This window comes from Drosophila subpulchrella, chromosome 3L, assembly GCF_014743375.2.
Source record: "Drosophila subpulchrella strain 33 F10 #4 breed RU33 chromosome 3L, RU_Dsub_v1.1 Primary Assembly, whole genome shotgun sequence".
Classification (NCBI taxonomy): domain Eukaryota; kingdom Metazoa; phylum Arthropoda; class Insecta; order Diptera; family Drosophilidae; genus Drosophila; species Drosophila subpulchrella.
Genome location: NC_050612.1, coordinates 10,434,547 through 10,451,997, shown reverse-complemented (window position 1 = coordinate 10,451,997; position 17,451 = coordinate 10,434,547). Strand labels below are relative to the sequence as shown.

Below are 17,451 nucleotides of genomic sequence, written 5' to 3'. Positions count from 1 at the left end.
CCATGGACACTTCAATTTGAAGAGCCCTCCCCCCGGTTCCCGCGTCCTTGGCCGCATCCTTTGTTGCCTTTGGCCATTCTCCAGAAATCCTTTGGAGCCCTTTTCTTTTCCCTTCAGCTCGCATTTGGCTCCTTTTGTTTCAGTTCAAGTGGTGCAGTGGTGCAGTGCACATGACGATGCTCCATTTCCTTGGATGGATTTCCATCTCTACTCCATCAGTGTGCTACTCACTCCATTGTCTCCACCCCGGATTTTCCCCATCCTTGTGGCATAGAAAATCTTCACCAGCTGTCGGCAATTGCAGCGTTTTTGATGATGACAACGACAAGTGGTTGGTTTCTGTGTGTTTTTAGTGCGGCTTTTGTGGCATTTGTGGAAGATGCTGCTGGCTGCATTTTCAGTTAATTTTCTCGAAAAGGGGAATACCATGTGGGAAATGTAGTTGTTGATTGTGTTATTTTATCACTGCCCAAATTGTGGTCAAGTGAGGCTGAATGTGGACTAGTGAATCAACAATAAGTTAGGGTTTTTCGTTGATACCAGTTGATGTGAGAATTGAAAAATACAAATAATCGTATAACATATAAAGAATGTCATTTAAATGATCTGAAAACTATAGGATAAATAAAAAAGGGGATACAAAAAATATTACGAGTTAATTTTAATAAATACAACATAACAACTTAGCAGTATCTGGTAAATCCTTCAAAAAAATAAAAAGTGTGAGGAGATGAAGTTGTAATTTTTGCTGCCTGTTGCCAAAAGTGCTAATTAAAAATATGATATCAAGAATGTCTGTAAAAATGTAGTGACAAGTGTCTAGTTAAACTGTGGTTTCTGTTGCCTGCTGCCCCAGAACACGCGGGCAACATGCAACATGCCAGCAACAACCAACCAACCACATTTTAATTGCAGCAATTAAGGCGCCAAAAACAAAAGTGAAACCCTTGAAAAAGTGACACAAGAAAAGTGAAGTGAGGGTGAAAATCCAGGAAAAGCCACGCACACGGGCGTGTTAACCGCCAATTAGCCGAACAGCCAAAGTCACGTGACAATGGAGGAGTAACTGTCTACAACACTCGACGAACAACATGTCGCTGCGGAGCAACAAGTTGCAGAGCCAACAGTCGACGGCCAGCAGCAACAGCAACGGCAGCAGCAACAGCAGCGGCAACGGCAACAGCAACACCAACGCACAGCAGCAACATCCGCCGATGGCGTACCAACAGCAGCAGCAACAATTGCTGCAACAGTTGCAGCAGCAACACAAATTCCAGGCGCAACAGCGGGGCAATACCAGTCGAAATAATCTGGCCACCTTGGTGGCGGCCATCAATGGTCACGATGGCCAGAATTCCCCCGTCAGTGGTGGCTATCAATTGTCACCGGCGGCCGCCTCTAGGGTGGCCCATGCCCCACCTCATTCGCCCTTGGGTCCACCCTCGTACTCTGCGGCCACCGCCCAGTCCGCCTTTAGTTACTACGGACAGCATCAGCAACATCAGTTGCAATTAAACCACAATTACCAGCAGCAACAGCAACAGCAGCAGCAGCAGCAACAATTGCAGTTGCAACAGCAGCAGCAACTTCCACCGCCTGATCTCACCGATGGCATCGATCATCCCTCCGCCCAGGCTGCCACGCCCCCGGATTCGCCAAACGCCCAGTCAACTGGCCCACCGGAACTGGAGCAACAGCTCTGTGTGGTTGCCAAAATGCAGAAATCGGTGACTATAACTGTCACCCCGCAACGCAGCAATTCAATGGATTTCCTCAACTTTGAGGAGAAGCGCCAACTGATTGCCTCGTCGTTATCTTTATCGGATATACTGCACAGCGGCAACGCCCAGCAGCAACAGCAGGCTGTCAAGGATGGTCTGGCCCTCAACGGGGGGCAGTGCGGTGAGTTCCAGATCAAGGGTTTTCGGGGGTTATAATGGGAAAGTTAAAATAAAATATGGTTTGCTTTATCACATCTGAAATGTTGGGATCATCTTTGAAATTCTTGTATACATATTCAAAATGGGACAAATATTGGTCTTTTATATTTAAATTCGCTTGTCAAATGAACTGATTTTAGTACATTTTTTTTTAGTAATATGGGGTATATATATTCTTCGGTATAAACCTATATAAATGTACTTAAAATCTCTAGGGACTTAAACGAGTTGGTTTTTAAAAAAACCGGAAAAATCTGCCAATGGGAATAAACATTTTGATAAAACTCTTAATATATAATGTATATACCATATTTCCAAAAAAATAAAACTCAAAGATATAACCGAAGTTTATTTTAAAGAAATCTCCCAAAACTTGATATATTTCCATCATCTGCAGAATTTTGGGTGTAAGACCTATAAAAAGAATTTGAAAATATATTTCTACCAGACAAATCGTTAACACGTAGTTTACTTATTTTAAAATTCTTACCGTTTGAGCGTAACAATTTATGTAAATATATTTGCTTCCATGGTAAATTACAAATTTAACACGGAGTTTCTGAACATTGTATTTACAAAGTCTCTGATTTGTTTATCAACCTTAAAATATAAGTAAACATTTTTAATGCGGAAATATAAAACTGAATTATAAGTTTATTTCTTTAAAAATCTATACAAATTCCCCCCATTAAACTCTTCTTCGCTGTTTGGAAGACATTCCATTGGAGCTACACCCTTATAACCGCACCCTCGGAATTCCCCATTCCCTGCCATACTATATGTCACACCTGATGTGTGTGTGCGGTCCCCACAAAAGCAGAATTAAAGCTGTACCCTCTGCCATATCGCGCCCCTCGCGTTGAGCATATTGTTTCGCTTTGGGCATCAGATAAAAGCGTTGACAAACCCAATCCCCGGTTCCCTGCCAAACGCAGCCCCTCCCCGATTTTCCGACCATCCGCCCACAATCGCAGAGTCAAGTGCAGTGAACCATTTTGGGGCCCGTCGTCGTCGGGCAAACAGAAATGGAAAATGGGAAGCGAAAAACGATGGAAAAAAATCACATTTCCGTTCTGCATTGAAGTGTAAAAAACAAATTTTGAAAAAAAGAGGGGAAATTTTACTGCATTGGCGTTGAAGTTTAAAAAACTCTTACTAACTTATAACTTTTAAACAAGATGTTGAAAAAAATAATACTCGAAGATAAGTCCATTTATCTAGACCCAACATAAATCTCTTTTAGGTTTATATTGTAAGTTCTGAATTTTTAAGTATTCTAAATTTGTTGAAACACATGTTCAAATAAATAATACCCAAGATAAGGCTTTTTATCTGAAAACAAAATAAATCAACTTAATGTTTATTTTGTAAATTATGGATTTTACAATATTTATCTAAGACTTTAGAAACAGTTGTTCAAATAAATACCATTCAAAAATATGTCCCCTTATCTGAACCCAAAATAAATCAATATTATGTTTTCATTTTATAATCTGTAAATTCAGAATTTATAATATTAATCGTTCCCCCAAACACTTGCTTTAATTGCCATGCATATTTTATTTATCACTCTTTTAATTGAGTATAAATTAATACGTATTTCGATTTATTTATCAATGGGAACAGTTTGAATTATGCTCTTTTATTTATTGTGCGCATTTTTATTATCCCTTTTACTTGCCACATTTTATTAGTCATAGTCACAATAATTTCTGCTCCATATCCGATTACCGTGACATGTCAATACAAATCACCGTGGACATCAATTGCCAACTTAACCCACTTACCCACTGGGCAAATCTCACCGCCGCAGCTTAGTTTTTCTTTATTTCTTTATAATATATTTCGAGTTGAGAGACTCATAATCGGGCATCATCAATCAAAGCAAACTTAATTCAAGACGAGAGAAATGCCGAGGAAAGCAAAAATAAAATATAAAAAAGATCCACCGAGTGAGCTCGTTGTCTATTTTTAGCAAAGTTAGCTAAGTTTCGGGGAGCTTCTCACATTATTGGCGTTTAAAGATGCAATTAAAATGCTTTGCATATGCCTTTGTCTCTGCCTCAGTTTCTTCTGAAGATTTCAAGTTCAAGTGGAGAATTGAAATGGGTTTTTAATGCTTCTGCCTTTGGGGGCACGTGTCTGGAAAAAATAATATAAAAACCAGATAGGAGATGGAGTGTGGGCCAATTCAGTGTGTCAAACCAGAGTCGATGATTCACTTTAGTTATGTGAGGAGGTTGTAAGTATAAACAGGTGTTCGTCAGTAGCTCCACGGCAAGAAATTTAAATATAAATCGTAGATTGACAGGCTGAGGTTTTCAGAGTATAATTTTGTGACTCATATATGATTTAGATCTTGATTGATATGATATTAAATTGACAGTTAAGTCTGGAGTGTCAAGAACATTTTTATGTGTTTTTATGTCACTAGTAAATCTTCATTTTTTTAAAAAGAGGTTTTAGTTAATAAATAAATTTGTAATAATATTTCTTAAGTCATTTCTTATTTTTTAATACATTGTACAATACAATATACAGCTTTCATTTGCAAGACGTTTGACTAGTAATAAATTCCTCTAAAACACAAAATAATTAATATTGAATAGACATTGTGGTTAACCGCAGAGGTGTATCAAATTGTTTTCTGTGCATGTGTCGAAGTCAACGTCTTTGTTTCTGTTTTTTTATTATTGTTGTTTGACTGCTTTTGGCTTAGCCGCATTCCTTGAATATTTTTGCAATTTTTTATATAAAATGACTGTCGATTATATCGGGCCATTTGATACTTGTTACTTTCATTGCTGGCAATGCGATGTGTCAAACATTTATATAACAGCAGCCTACATCTATATATGTAGCCTGTCCATCAACTGATCTGCGAATTAAAAGTTTCCCCCCAACAATAACTTGTGTATTCTTTCCCATGACTATTTGCTAAAATTGTAAAATCAATAACAAAAAACCGGGAGAAAAAAATTGGCGTAGGCAATTTACGATGTTCAATTACTGACTCGAAAAAAAGGCAAACAACAAATTGCCTTCAATAAAGCATAAATCGAACTAACTGCCCATCCCCTTGCACTTCTGCCACCTGAAAGCGTTTTTCAATTTCGATTCAATTCCTCAAAATGTCCATTTCATTTCCCCTGGCGTAAGAGAAGTCTTCTGGAAAATTTCTACACCTCCGTGTTCCCTTTTATAATAAACTTTTTTTGTTCTGCCCAGCTGTGCAAATCAATAAGCTGTTGTTCTAGTAGATGCTTTTTTTCTTCTATTTTTTCGTATACGCCTATTCCATAATCAGGCCATAAACTCCATACAATGTCGAGGCTTCACCTAAAATTTCATTGAAGTCGATTCAATTCTGGTTTCTTTTTTTTCGTTTTTCTATTTCAATTTGCACGCCAATTTCGCTGTCAGATCTACAGTTACTGCCCATTAGCCGTAAAAAATACAGTAGCTATAAAAGTGGAGTGCTGAAATGAGGAGGCAAGTCGGGTTGTTTGGAGTCGAGAGCCGACAGAGTGCTGAAAAAATCATACAAAGTAGTCAAAACGGTAGCAGAAATAATAATAACGAAGTCAGGCTAGACATATGCAAAGAATTATTATTTTTAACCCATTGGGTGATATATAAAAGATATTATAAAAGATATTATATATTCGGAAGCTATTTTAATTCGAAAATAAGATGTTCTTTTTTTTAAAAAAAATACATTGTAAAATGTATAATTGTATAATTAGTATAATATAAACTGTTTTATATGTGTTGAAAATTAATGTACCAAGAAAATCTAAACATTTTATTTCAAGAAACCTTTCAAATTTGTTTAAGTTTTCGATAATATTACAGTCCGAAATTTTATTTTAGTCTTTTTTTTTAACGTGAGTGGTATAATTAGTATTGAATAAACTGTTTTTAAAGTGTTGAAAAAAATCCTCCCAGGAAATTCTAAACATTTCATTCCCAGAAACCTTCTTTTTTGTGACGACTTAAAACATAGGGTTAATGGGGAACTTGAAACTTGACACATGAAGTGGGCTTACAGTGGTACAAAGAGAACTCTGAAGCTTTTGTCAGTGGGGTTGAGTCCTCTGTCCCGCTATTTATACTTCATAAAGGACAGGTATACAATGGACCTGCTGAAATCCTGCGCATCTTTTACTCTTTTACCCTGTCATATTTGGCTTCCAAAATTAGTTTTTATTGTTCTCACACTCACCTTTTTCCGATGACGCTTCCATTGACAGGCATTGGGGCAAAATTTTGGTCAGGCTGTTGTCTCTTTTATTTGTTTTCTTTATGAATTTATGGGACCCCAATCGAACGGTACTAATCAATATTTTGGCGTCAAAATGTTTGGCTGATTAAAATTCTTCTATTTTTGGCCTGTCTGCCGAAGGGAAGTGGGCGTAAATTATACAATCTGGAATCTGAAGTTCTTACGTAAGCCTCTTTTTGCGTGCTTACAATTATTTTTGCGGTCTGTGGAGGTGTTTTTAAATCGGAGGTGCTAATTGGTCTCGGCTAGAAATGATTACTGATGATTACTATAGATGATTATCAACTTCATCAGCAAAGTGAGAAATATTTTGCACTTTTAAATAGATTTTTTTGTTGTTTTTGGTTTCTATGAGTGATAAAGTATCGTATTCTTTTATTCATTCGACATTCTTAGTCATCCAGCATGGTTCTTTGCTTTGCCTTTGGCTTTTGTTTTGGAAATGTGGTTTTTGCTTTGGGCAGATAAGAATTGTTTGCATAAAACGTGAGTTTACCCATGATTGATAAGTGTTTATTTGCCGGCCGATTGGGAAATAGAAAGATTGCTGAATGGGTTTTTAGGTACTTTGTCAGTTGCCAAGAATTTGGAGGTGGAGTTTCCAAAAGTGCCGCCATAAATATAAAAACCTTAAACACTAAAAAGCTAGCTTTTATTATTAATTCTTCTTAAAACTAATTTCCACTGCCACAACCTGACATTATCTTAAAAACCTATTCATTTGGCAACCAAAGTTCAAGTTAGCCCCCAGCTTTAACTTCATTTAACAAGTTTTGAAAGCGTTTTAACACATTTACATGACAGCTTTTCGGACAAAAAACTTCAACATTAAAGTTAGAAACCCGGCAACAAATCGAAGCCCTGACCCATTGATGATCCGAGGAATATGATTAATGGACTAACGTCTGTAATGACCTCACTTAGTGCCACTAACTTGGCCCAGAGTATGCTGAATACTATGGCTATACATTTGTCCCATAGTGCCGTCGAACAATGATCGATCAGAATGGATGGACCGCACCCAGACCAAATGAAACATAAAGCCAACACGACGGCCATTAATCAGAAAAATGTTTATGTTAATCGGTCAATCGACAGAGTTCAACACAAAAAGTTCTGCATTCAAAAGAACTCAACTTCATTCAACAAAGATTGCAATTTACTTGTTGTTAATGGCTGAATATGTATGTGGCAATGTAAGTGCATTTTATTCGTGAATAAAAATGTGTGAATATATATGGCGTGCATTCAAACAAAAAGGCTAAACGAATAAATAAATATTAATGTTTATTAAATATTTGAATATTATTTTTTAGCAAATATTAGAATATAATTATTTTAGAAATTATAAATGACATGTCAATGAAATCAAAGAGATTTTATTTAAAGGCTGGTTAGTTGACCATTTTATTGCATATTCAGAAGTCATATATAATGAATATACAACATAACTACACTGGTCGGCATATGTATTTTGACAAAATAAAAGTTAAGTATACTCATAACTTGAATTTACTTCTTGTAAACTATAGGCATCAATGGAAAGGTAATTTCAATGCCGTTTGAATGATACAATACATTTCTTTACCCATTCAGTACTTATTGAAAAGGACAAATTTGTGTAAATCAACTTTTAAATTTTTTTTTCAAACTTTTTTCCTCGACTTGAAAACTTAAACTTTTTGATGCAAAAAGTTTCTTCAAACAAAAATAATAGTAACTGCAAAAAGAATTTTTCAAAAATCATTTTCCTTATATTTTTTATGATTTTTTGAAGGTGACAATGTCGGAAAAAATTTGTATGAAAAAGAGAAAAATATGGCTCAAATGCCTGTTTTTAAGCATTTTCAAAAATTCATAAAAAATATAAGAAAAATGATTTTTGAAAAATTCTTTTTGCAGTTACTATTGTTTTTGTTTGAAGAAACTTTTTGCATCAAAAAATTTAAGTTTTCAAGACGAAGAAAAAAGTTTTTAAAAAAAATTTAAAAGTTGATTTACACAAATTTGTCCTTTTCAATAAGTACTGAATGGGTAAAGAAATGTATTGTATCATTCAAACGGCATTGAAATTACCTTTCCATTGATGCCAATAGTTTACAAGAAGTAAATTCAAGTTATGAGTATACTTAACTTTTATTTTGTCAAAATACATATGCCGACCACTGTATATAAAAAGGAATATTATAACGGAAAATATTTTAAAATAAAATATTTCAGATTTATATTCTTATTTTTTTTAAAGGGTTTCCAATTTTTTCAAGGGTTTTAAAATCTTAAAAGGCGTTTCTCAGTGCATTTATGTATTCAGATTTGTATCTGTCAGTTTTCATCTGGATGCTGCACTTAATTAATGAGTAAGATCTGCAAGTGATGGCCAGACAGAGGAAGCTGCATTGCGGGTCAAGCGTTTTTGGAGCCCAGACCATTTCAAAATTGCTATCAATTCGCAGTCTCTTTTTAATATTTACCCTGACTATCTCCATCTCCGCCTGGCTGGACAAATATCTTGTCTTGAGTACAGTCTAGGCAAAATGTGTCAAAGTTTGTTGCTCATTTCCGTCGACTGTCATCGTCGTCAACGTCGTTATTATCATCCTGTGCAGACATCCGACCAGACATTGTCCAGGTGTCAGATTCTGTTTGAGTTGCCATTTTCCTCCCCTCCACTTTTCCCCATTTCCCCGCCTTTCTCCAGAGTTTCCCTTATCTGTCTGGCTGTTGGCCAATTTGACAGTTGGAAAGTTTGCCACTCAAAAGCGGACAAAGTTTTTCGAATGCGAAAAACTGTTTGCAGCAATTGCAGAAAATATCAATTAAGTGTTGTTAAAGTTTGTCTTTCGTGATAGGAATTTACATTCAGCAATATTTATTCATCAGATATTGATATTTAGGATTCACTTAGTTGGCCCAAAGTTTTACAGCCAATTGAAGATAAGCTGCATTTAGTTGACTTTACTGCGATTTTTAAACTGGCGAATAATTTGAGCTATACCCATTTAAAGTTATTTATTCTGATTGCTAACTTGTTATTGTGTCATACATGTCGTACAATTTGTATGCAAATTAGTTGACAACTTTTAAGCACTAAAGTCTGTGACGCAAAGTAGTTTACCAACATTTTTTATATTTTTATTTTAGCTTCTCACTAATCGCAATAATAATATAAATCCAGCTATAAACCAATTAAACAATCATTTAATGGTAACTTAAATACTTAAGGATCTCTTAAGTATTCACAGTGAATTGCTTTTAAGAGCTCTTAATTATTTTAAGAACCCAATGAATAGCTATTCCAGGTATGCAAAAGTTCTCTCTTGTTAGCCAGCAAAAAACCAAACAGCAATTTGAATATAATTCCAAGTTGAATAACCCTGACACACATTTGTGCAAATTATTTCGCGAGCTGATTAAACAAATGCCAAATAACAGCGAAAAATTGTTCAAGGATTTTTATTAAACATAGCTGTCTGTTCAAATTGAAGCTCAGTTTTATTTCGGATAGGCCCACGACTGAAATTCATTTGGTCATTACATACAAAATTGTATGCTAATACAGAAAAACCACTTTTATTTGTCTTGCTTGGGGCTTTATATACATATAAACTTGACTGCTGAGTTCTAAGTAAATATTTTCCTAAAATCTAATTTGATTTTGTAGACAAAAGGGCATTGAACCTTTTTTGTATAGAAATATCAAAATATATTCAATAAATTTTAATATGTGGAAATTCGAAACTCCGCCCTTGAGAGTTCCCCTCAAACTTTTCCGCCACACAAGTCAATTAAACCGATGACGATGTTCATTTCTATTTATAAAGCCCTTCGAAAGATGTCAAATGTCAATGCAATTAGCCGCGTGCATTTTATAAATGTCCAACTGGTCGTATGAGGGATATTATAAAAGCTACAAAAAAAAAAATGGGGGGAAAAAGAAGCAGCTGCAGAGTCTTTAACGATTTATGGCTAGGCATTTAATATGCAATTTGTTATTGTTCATTCGTTCGATCGTCGTATGATTCATTGCCATTCCATTATTCATAAAGTCTCTTTCTCCGTTTAATTTGAACAATTGTTAGCCACACGAATTTCGAGCAATTACGTGCTCTTATATATTCGTACAGGGAGAAATGGAGAATCATGGAGAAATGGAGAAGCAGAGAAACAGAGAAGCCGGGAATCATTTCTGAAATTGGTTTCATAATTGACTTTGACACAGACGCCGGCAATTTGCCGGGAAATAATGGGAATTGCGCCTGCTATGGGCTACAATTAGTTGCAACCGAGGAATGTATGGGTAGAACTTTGATTGCCTGGGTGCAGGTGAATCGCATGGTTTCAAATGATAGGTATCTATGGAGATATTCCATTGGAATTTGATGGCAATAAATCTCGAATGACACGTGACAGGTGAAAGATGCTATAAGATATACAGGAATAATTTTATCTAACTGCTGAAGATATTTATAAATAGTAAAACATTTTTAATTGAATTCACATAATTAAATTTAATGATGATAAGATATTCCGTTCAAACCATTAGGGGATACATTTGGATATACCAGTTACCATTTAAAGAAACTAATTGTTTAGTAAATTGTTAGAAATGTTATGATCATCTTTTATTGTATACCAAACTTACAGTTATTCTGAGGATCTACTATCAAGTAACTCTATATAATTTCCATAGTTCATAGCTGTCACTGGGCTCAATGTCAACAACTATCGATGGGCAATGTAAAGTGAATCGGATTTTGTCATTGGCGACGACTAGGTTATGCTTCAATGCTTCGGTTCATTCACGAAAAGCACACAAAAATAAACAAATTCAAATTCAAACACACCCCGCCCATGTTCTCCCTTTGCTGCGCAACGTTGCGTATACGTAATGCGATTTTAAAATTTTGTACATGTGCATTTCGATGCTCTTTCGATACCTTGCTCAACTACGTGCCACGAGGCGTGACCTATCCCCCCCAAAAATCCAACCCCTTTCACTTGCCCATGCGATTGCACACGATTACATTTAATTTCAGGCTTCATATTGCAATCAAATCGACATTAGACCGGGCCCACAAATTGCCAGCATTCAATTCATTTGTAATTGCCATTGCCTGGCTTCAATTAGCGCCGAATAACCTTCAAAAAATAAAGTAAAATGCCAAAAGACATCTATTTTATATTAGCATGAGGTGCAAATTAGAGAAAATTTCAATTTACTTTTCATACAATTTGTTACACTTTTTCTTTTCTTCGCGAGTGTTTCACTTTTCCCCTGTTTGACATTTTGGCATTGCTTTTTCTCACTCTGGATGGCTTAATCTTAGAGATGAGCAAGTGATTAATATGAAGTTGTATTTTTTAGTGATTTATTACATGGAAAAAATGATAATTTTAATACAATAAAGTTTTGTGAAAATATCTGTTGATATAATATTTAAAGCGTAAATAAACAATATATTCCCATTTGTTTAACACATTTTTCTCACGCACCCACCTCCAAAAACATTACTCTTTTTCGTTGTAATTAACTTTTGGTTTGTTTTTGTGGGATTTCAGCTTTGACATGATGTGTCAACCTCTGTCTTTTATTTTTCACTCGACTTTTGCGTTTGGCGTAATTTATTCGCCAGTCGAAATACAAATATTGTTGCATGCGATAAATCGTAGAAATAATTTATATATCTCTGACTATGTTAGGTGCTCAAAATCCCCCGGCTTAAGTTTTTTCTCAGCTCTTCTTTTTGTGTTATTTTAACAAATTGTTGAGCACATCACGTTGCGCAAATAAATTCCCCCATGTTATTGTTAGCTGTCCGGTTTTGTTGTTATAGTTATTCTTCGTGTTTGCGGTGTAGTTATCAGCGACGATTTTTGTTTATTTATAAGCGAGTAGTGCGCTTTAAAGTGGAACACGCCAATTGACATTTCACATAGAACGGCATTCAAATGTATATCTACTATAGATCGTGCTGGTCTTGTAAATAACACGAGAGGTTTATTTTATAGACGAAGCCCCAAAGTGTTTATACAAAAGAGGCAATTTAAATAAATATGTCGAAAGGAATTTACGAAAGACTTGTGAGGGATTCAAATGAAAAGTTAAAAATAACATGAAATGAACATTTTTTAATGGTATAAAAACAAAAACATTTTCTTATGCTTGTAAATGCAAATTCAAGTGAAAAGCCATCGCTCTCGAGCCCGTTTACATAAATCCGGCTTGAACATTCATAATTCTTGTGTTCGTAATAATTTATCCGTGCATATCGAATGGATGTTTTCATACTTTTACTCCTTGACTTTCGGCTGCCAGTTCAGTTTATGGCTTGTTTTTGCCCTGAGTGCTGTGTTTTTTGCCTTGGTCCCCCCTTTGAGGTTCCAACCATCTTGTAACATACCTACAACAATGAGAAGAAAACATTTTTCCAGCAAGAGTCAGCCATATTTCTTGGGTTTTCTCTCTGCCTCTTTAACTGTCTCGGTTTTGGCCTCAAGCGAATCTGGCGGGCGCCCCGAAAAATTCGAAACCAATACAGTGGGACTTCTTTAAAAAGTAGTAATGTGGTGTGCAAAATATATATTAAAAGATTTAAGAAAAAATGTGTTATGGATTTTCCAAATATTATTGACATTAAATTTTAATAAAGGGAAAAAAACGCGCAGAAAATGTAAAAAGAAAGAAAAACATTTAATAACACTTTCAAAATTAAAAAACCAAAACCATAAAAAAAACTTTCAATAAAAAATTTTTTTTTAAGAAAATCTTTTAGAGGTTACAAAGAAATTGTATTTACCAAAAAAAAAATGGTAATCTTATTTTGAAATAAAAATTCAAATATCATATCTTATTATTTTTTTAAAAATACTTTACAATTTTTTAAGTCCCAACAAATATTTAATTTATCAATGTTTTACTGTAACAGTGAAAAAATGCCGCTCAAGCGGCAACAACGGGCGAACAATGACAACAACTTTCGCGAAAACCCGTTTTCCACGCGTTCGCATAGCATTACTTTTTTTGATTTTGTTGTTGCCTTATTATTATTGTTGTTTTTGCCGCGCCCTTCACTCGCTTTTGTTGTACTTCTTGTTGGATTTGTTGACGCTTTTTAGAAGCCAAAATCTTGGAAGCTGCATTCATTCAAACGTCGACGAAGCTCCCAAAACCGGTTTCTCCCCACAGAAAAACGCGAAAAGAAAAAAATGAAATAAAAATATTATAATGACGACAACATCAACTGCGTTGTTGTTATATACGTTACTTTATTTGCCTGATTTTGTATTTGGTTTTCCCTTTGGGCCATAAAAAATAAGGGGAAACAGCCGCGGAAATTGGGAAAGACGCGTCCAAAATTGCCATTTCGCCTTAACAATTTCTGGTCTCGTGCTGAGATTCTGATGACGTGTAATTTGTTTGCCCAGACAGTGGGTATGCTGGTTTTATGGCCTTTTGGATGGGAAACGTATTAGTTTAAAATTAATTAACTGCTGTGTGGGAAGATGCACACGGCTGTTTTTTTTTCTCAGCCATATGAATAATTGAGTTAAAAACAAATAACAAACAAATTGAAATGCACTGGAATTAATTAAGTTATTTTCTGTAGATGTGAATAAAAGCAATTAAAAGTTAGATATTTGTTAAGCCGATTCCAAAGTAATAAAGATATTCAAGCATATATTAACTATCTCAAGAAAAATTATTTATGGTTTCAATTTAAAAATTTTGTTTTCCTATACTTAAAAAAATCTTAAGATATTCATCAGAATTAAATGCAATAATTTCAAACTAATAAAAAATATCATCAAAAAATCCATTTAATGTATTTTCAAGGAACTGAATAAGACTGCCACAATTTCTGGGTAAATAAATATGTTCAACCCGAAAATTTGTCACCCCATTTTCCGGATATTTTCCGCAATTTCCCCCTCTACTCTCCACAAATTTCTTCGGTTGGCGCCAATCGAAATGGTTCAAAGATTTTCCTTGCTGTTATTCTTTGTGGGGCGTCTGTTGTTGGCAAAAGTAATTCCCTCAAAGTGACACACATTTGCGAGATACACAAAACCGAGACCAGAAGTATCTTAAAGATGCTGGACTTCTACTTTGCCTCTCCCCCCCTTCGCTTTTCATTATGTAACCGGCAACTGGCTGCTGTTGACCAACAATTGACCACAATTGGAGCAGTCGCAGTGGGGGAAGCCCAGTTATGGTAAGAAGATCATGAAGCCAAATAGTTGTTAGCCCATTTGCAGTAGTTTTACAGTTGCCACCCCTTCCCCTGATTTTCTTATACATTTTTTTATACCTCAAAGTCCCTCTTTTTCTCCTATTCTCAGGTAGCCTAATTTCAACGCTTGAATGCAGGCAGCACTTCAAAGTTTTTCCGCATGTGGGTGTAGTTTTTTTTATGCTCCATATTGTATGCCATAGCTTATCTGAAAGGCAGCATCAATAGCAGGGAAAAAGTGGGCGGGATTGGTTGGGTTCAACTTCGGAATGAGTCGACATATCTAGTGCTGTTTTTATTGACTTTTCTTTACCTTATCTCCATCCTTTTGCTTGGGTTTCTCTGTGTATTTCTCCATTTCCCCACATCAATTGTTTGGCCAAGAGATTTCCCAAAGCAAACTGACATGGAGTCTCAAATGGCAGAAACGGAATTTAAATATTTGTCCAGTTGGAAAAAATAAAGAGGTTTCCCCTGGGAAACTTCTTTCGTTTGAGTGACGAAAATGGCTAAGAATAAATCTATAAACCTTTTTCGTTCAATCAAAAATGTATTCTTTGGGTCTGCTCAAAGAGAAGAATGGAATTTAAATACAGCTACATTTATTTATTTTAGTCAATTTCGGAAAGTACACAAATTATCAATATTTATTTGTTTGTTTCCGTTTTTTTAGTATTATAATCCGCTTAAAATTCTCATTTTTAATGAGCTTTATAATAGCATTTTTGTCTCTTGTTGTTGCAAACAAAAACCATTACAAAATTCCTATTTTCCAAAGCAGTTAATTAATGATTGCACAATCGTATAAAAGTGCAACAAAAGCCATAATAGTTTACCTAGCAGTTTGCCACATATTTTCCGCGGCAGCTTAAAAAAAAAAATCAAAAATGTAAAACAACATTCCGCCACAGTAGCGGTAAAAGTGGGCGTGGAATGCGTCCATTTAATAACCGGTGGCCCAAAATGGGGGAACGCCTTCTTCCGTTTCCGCAAGAGCGTTTCCATTGAAATGTTCGCCATGTATGCTAATTGCTAATTGCCCCTCTTCGTTTCCAATTTCGATTGCAGCTAAGAAACAGAATGGAGCTGCCATACGCACAAATAGCTTGGGATCGGGCACCAGGACACCGCCCTTGGAAAGAAAGAGCAAGCTCAGTGCCCTGGGCAGATTCTTCAAGCCCTGGAAATGGCGGCGGAAAAAGAAGAGTGAGAAGTTCGAGGCGGCCTCCAAATGTAAGTTCTTGAGATATATTTAACTTTAGAAACTTTAATATTTATTTATTTGTATTTTTTAACAGCTCTGGAGCGTAAGATTTCTGTGCGTGCCAATCGTGATGAGCTAGTGCAAAAGGGGATTCTACTGCCAGAAAGTCCCCTGGGCAATATTCCAGAACCAGGTGAGTTTTTTTGTTTTATAAACTCTTAAGTTTTATGAGAAAATAAGAGAGATACAAAGACCTTTTAACTTGGCTTTATTTTATTTTGATTAAAAAGTTAATTTTAACAAAAACGCGAATTCTTCAGGTCCACTACGCGATTTCTTCAGGTCCACACACAATTTAAACTAAGGTTTTTTCAATTTAAAATACAAAAAAATTCAACCTTACCTAAAATTCAAAATAAATATCAAATTACCACCAAAAATTCCAAAGAAACCCCCAAAGAAAACATCAACATTTACATTTGTTGAATCTCTTAATGCGTGCCAAGCGCACAAATTAACTTGCTGATTATTCCCACAAGTTTTTGGAGACCCCTCCACCTCTTTTCCTTCTTTGTTATATTTTTGCTTTGCTTTTATTTCTTTTGTATTTTTTTTTTGCCATGTGCAACAAAACTTTTTGTTGGCTGCCAATTGTTGGCAAGTTTTGCTTACGGCTTAACCAGAAGAGCAACCAAAAGCAAGCGCAAGCATAACGGAAATTGGCCATAAGCCACGCACGATATAGCCATGGCTTATAGTGTGATATACCCCTCAGCCCCCCGATGTGCGTAACTAGACAGGTTAGCACTCTGCTAAATTGTTTGCCAGCCAAAGAAGAAGCGTCTTCCTTCCGCTTCAGTTGCGTAGTTGAGCTGTGACAGGCAGCTCGTCAATTGGCCAGGTTGTGGTGAAAGAGGAAAAGTAATGGGGGCTACACAGGTACAAGATCTTCTAGAAATGTAGGATTAAATAGATTTTATTTGGATATTTAAATAAATACTATTTTGAAGCTTAAAATAGACTGCTTGAAAAAAGATGCTCAAGAATTCGCGTTTTTTTCTATATTTTATCTGCCCTCAGAGAGCTAAGGTTTTTACACATAAAAATAATATTTTTTTGTAGTGTAAAAGGCGAAGGAGGTAAATGATACGGTAATGGAGGCGTGGCACCTCAAGAAGGCGCCTTGTCAGCGGACTTTACGAGTTGCTGTCCCGTCGCCAAGTCGCGACTTTTCCGCTAAATGTCAATTAATCAGTGGCGGCTAATTGTCCATGCCCATGGGCAGTTGTAGGCATCCAAGGGGAAACAAGACAAGAAGAAGCCTTTCCACAATTAAACGCGAAATGCATTCAAATGAGGCTGTGTGAAAGGGGGAATTAATGGAGAAGGGGGCCGATTTGTATAGCGAGAATTTTGAACCTACCTCAATTTTGAACTGCTTGTGGCAGGCAAAGCAAGCAGTTTTCGCCACTCGACCACAGAGGGCGCCACCCACACGAAAGGCTTTCGCCAGGAGAAAGCTGCTTTCAGTTGTAGTTAGGATAGAGCTTTTATGAATGGCTTGCTATTTTAACCGGTGTTCTGCAAAGTATTTCTTGGAATTTTTCATCTGGCGATTTGTAAGATTTTTAATGCTTTTTACGAGAGGTTATTCACCTTGGCTGAGATATTTATTTTAATAACAATTTTTTGGTAGCATATACCTAAAATAATTTTTTATAGAGTATTAAAGTAATATCATTTTTTAATGTATCATCTCTACTTTAAATAAACTTTGTTTCGATATTTTTA

At 35.7% G+C, this 17,451-nt stretch overlaps 1 protein-coding gene across 12 annotated transcripts in view; it reads left to right on the top strand.

Annotated features, from left to right (window-relative positions):
• The window catches only part of LOC119554433 (protein nutcracker-like), a 108,349-nt gene that overhangs the window by 30,792 nt on the left and 60,106 nt on the right, over nucleotides 1–17,451 (top strand). For 7 of the 12 annotated variants that reach the window (XM_037865335.1, XM_037865334.1, XM_037865336.1 and 4 more), the window contains 2 exons: nucleotides 15,525–15,689; nucleotides 15,755–15,853. In XM_037865335.1, the coding sequence (XP_037721263.1) occupies nucleotides 15,525–15,689; nucleotides 15,755–15,853 (264 nt within the window). Of the gene's footprint in view, nucleotides 1–915; nucleotides 1,903–15,524; nucleotides 15,690–15,754; nucleotides 15,854–17,451 lie in introns of all 12 variants that reach the window. The other 5 variants (XM_037865333.1, XM_037865330.1, XM_037865328.1 and 2 more) reach the window with 1 other exon arrangement.